The sequence below is a fragment of the Cibotium barometz genome, chromosome 42 (assembly GCF_041138505.1).
Source record: "Cibotium barometz isolate CiBa-2024 chromosome 42, ASM4113850v1, whole genome shotgun sequence".
Lineage (NCBI taxonomy): Eukaryota > Viridiplantae > Streptophyta > Polypodiopsida > Cyatheales > Cibotiaceae > Cibotium > Cibotium barometz.
In genome coordinates this window covers 43,269,037-43,270,965 of record NC_141087.1, presented here as the reverse complement: position 1 = coordinate 43,270,965, position 1,929 = coordinate 43,269,037, and the positions used below count along the sequence as shown (strand labels likewise).

General features: G+C 51.7%; 1 protein-coding gene across 1 annotated transcript; it reads left to right on the top strand.

Annotated features, from left to right (window-relative positions):
* Positions 1 to 530: 530 nt before the first annotated feature.
* LOC147614506 (protein JINGUBANG-like) lies at positions 531 to 1,697 on the top strand. Its single transcript, XM_086780547.1, has one exon. The coding sequence runs from the start codon at positions 531 to 533 to the stop codon at positions 1,695 to 1,697; it is 1,167 nt and encodes a 388-aa protein (XP_086636673.1).
* The last annotated feature ends 232 nt before the right edge of the window (positions 1,698 to 1,929 follow it).

Genomic DNA, 1,929 nt, shown 5'->3' with positions numbered 1-1,929 from the left:
CAAATGTGCACGTGTAAATGTGTGTGCAAATAGAAGTGTGAGTGTGTGTGCAAAAGTGGGTGCTGGTGCAAGTGTACTGTGCTATAATCGTAGCCCACAAAGAGTAATGAAGGAGTATGCACACAGACACGTGTGAGTCACTACCATCCTGCACATGTAGATTAAGATAAGTTCACCAGAAGAATTAACAGGAAGATAATCAATGAAGTCAAAAGAAGGTCTACCCATGTATACTCCATGAAGTCAAAGGAAGGTCTAGTCAACATATCTAGAGATCCTATCCGCTCAGGAGAAAAAGGCTCCAATTTGATGATCATAAAATTGTCGAATTACACGGAATTAGGACCAACTTATTTGGCTGATTACTCATCAGGACGATTAGGCGTCGTTATATATATATATATATACCGTCGGTCCCCTCAGGCCAACACGATCATATACAGTTCTGCCCCTATTTATTAACCTCAATACTCAATGATTCGGAACGTCACGACTAGAAAGTGGATCAATATTATAGCTCGAGCAGCGACATGGTGGAGGAGCCAGCGAAGTCCAGTCAAAGCAGCCTCCAACTTGCTCACTGCAGTTCATCTTCTTCTCATCAACAGTCGAGAGACTTGCTCCATGCAACCACGTGTACTTGTGTGTCAACTCTCACTGGCCATCAGGGCCCCGTGTCGTCCATCCTCGCTGCGGAGCGCTACCTCTACACGGCTTTGGCCGGCATCGACATCCTCCCGTGGGAACAGCTGGAGCTGTTCCCATGCGGGCCATTTAGGTGCGGTCGTGGGCAAGGACGTTCGACCGTGAAAGCCCTGGTGGTAGCGGGAGACAGGATTTTCAGCGCCCATGGTGACCACAAGATCCGCGTGTGGAGACGGTCATCCACGAGTGCCGGCCCCGGCCACAAGCTCGTAGCTACACTACCCACTTTCATGGATCGCTTTATCAGTAGCTTCTATGAGGAGAACTACGTGGAGGTGCGCCGGAACCACAAGAAGCTCTGGATCCAACATGCTGACACAGTGTGCGCTCTGGCGATCGGAAAGCGTCACCAACTGTTGTACTCTGGGTCGTGGGACACGACGGTAAAGGTGTGGAGGCTATCTGACCTCAAGTGCGTGGACGCCCACCACGACGCCGTGAGTGCCCTCGTTGTGAGCGAGGAGGGATTCCTGTACACAGGCTGCGCTGATGGCACAATAAAGGTGTGGCGGAAACAGTTGAATGTCAAGAGGCACGATCGAATGGCTACTTTGAAAGCCCACGAGCCGTCTCTGAATGCTCTTGCGTTGACTGCGGACGGAGAGCTACTGTTCTCTGCGGGTTCAGACTGTGCAATCGCAGTGTGGAGAAAGCGCACAGGAGAACAACACATAAGTGTGCTGTGCTCGAAGTTGCAAGGGTGTCATCCGCTACCCATTCTGTGCCTCTGCACGACACGTGGCTTGCTGTTCAGCGGCTCTGGGGACAAGACCGTGCGGGCTTGGCGAATCAGTTACCAACAACAACGAGACGGTGTGATCCCAATGAGCTGTCAGCTGTCGTGCGTGGCCATCCTCAAAGGCCACAATGGACCCGTCCAGGCCATCTCGGTTGCAGCCAGCGTCGTGGATCATCAGCTCGTTGTTCACAGTGAAAGCGCCGACAAGAGTGTGAAGACGTGGAGACTATCCTGCCGCGGCAAGCAGCTATAGATCATGATCATCACCAACCTGAGGGTGGCCGGGTTCATGATGCGATAGCCAACGACCGATCATCCTTATCCTTTTGGGCTTTAGTGGCGGCTGCCAGTATATGACAGCATACGGCGCCCATGAATGTTTATGTTTGCCACCTTCACTCCTTCCTCGACGTAATGGCTAAATGGAGCTACCCTAATACACCTACATTACAGAGTAGGGTTCGGGAAAACATAGGCTCCGCTTC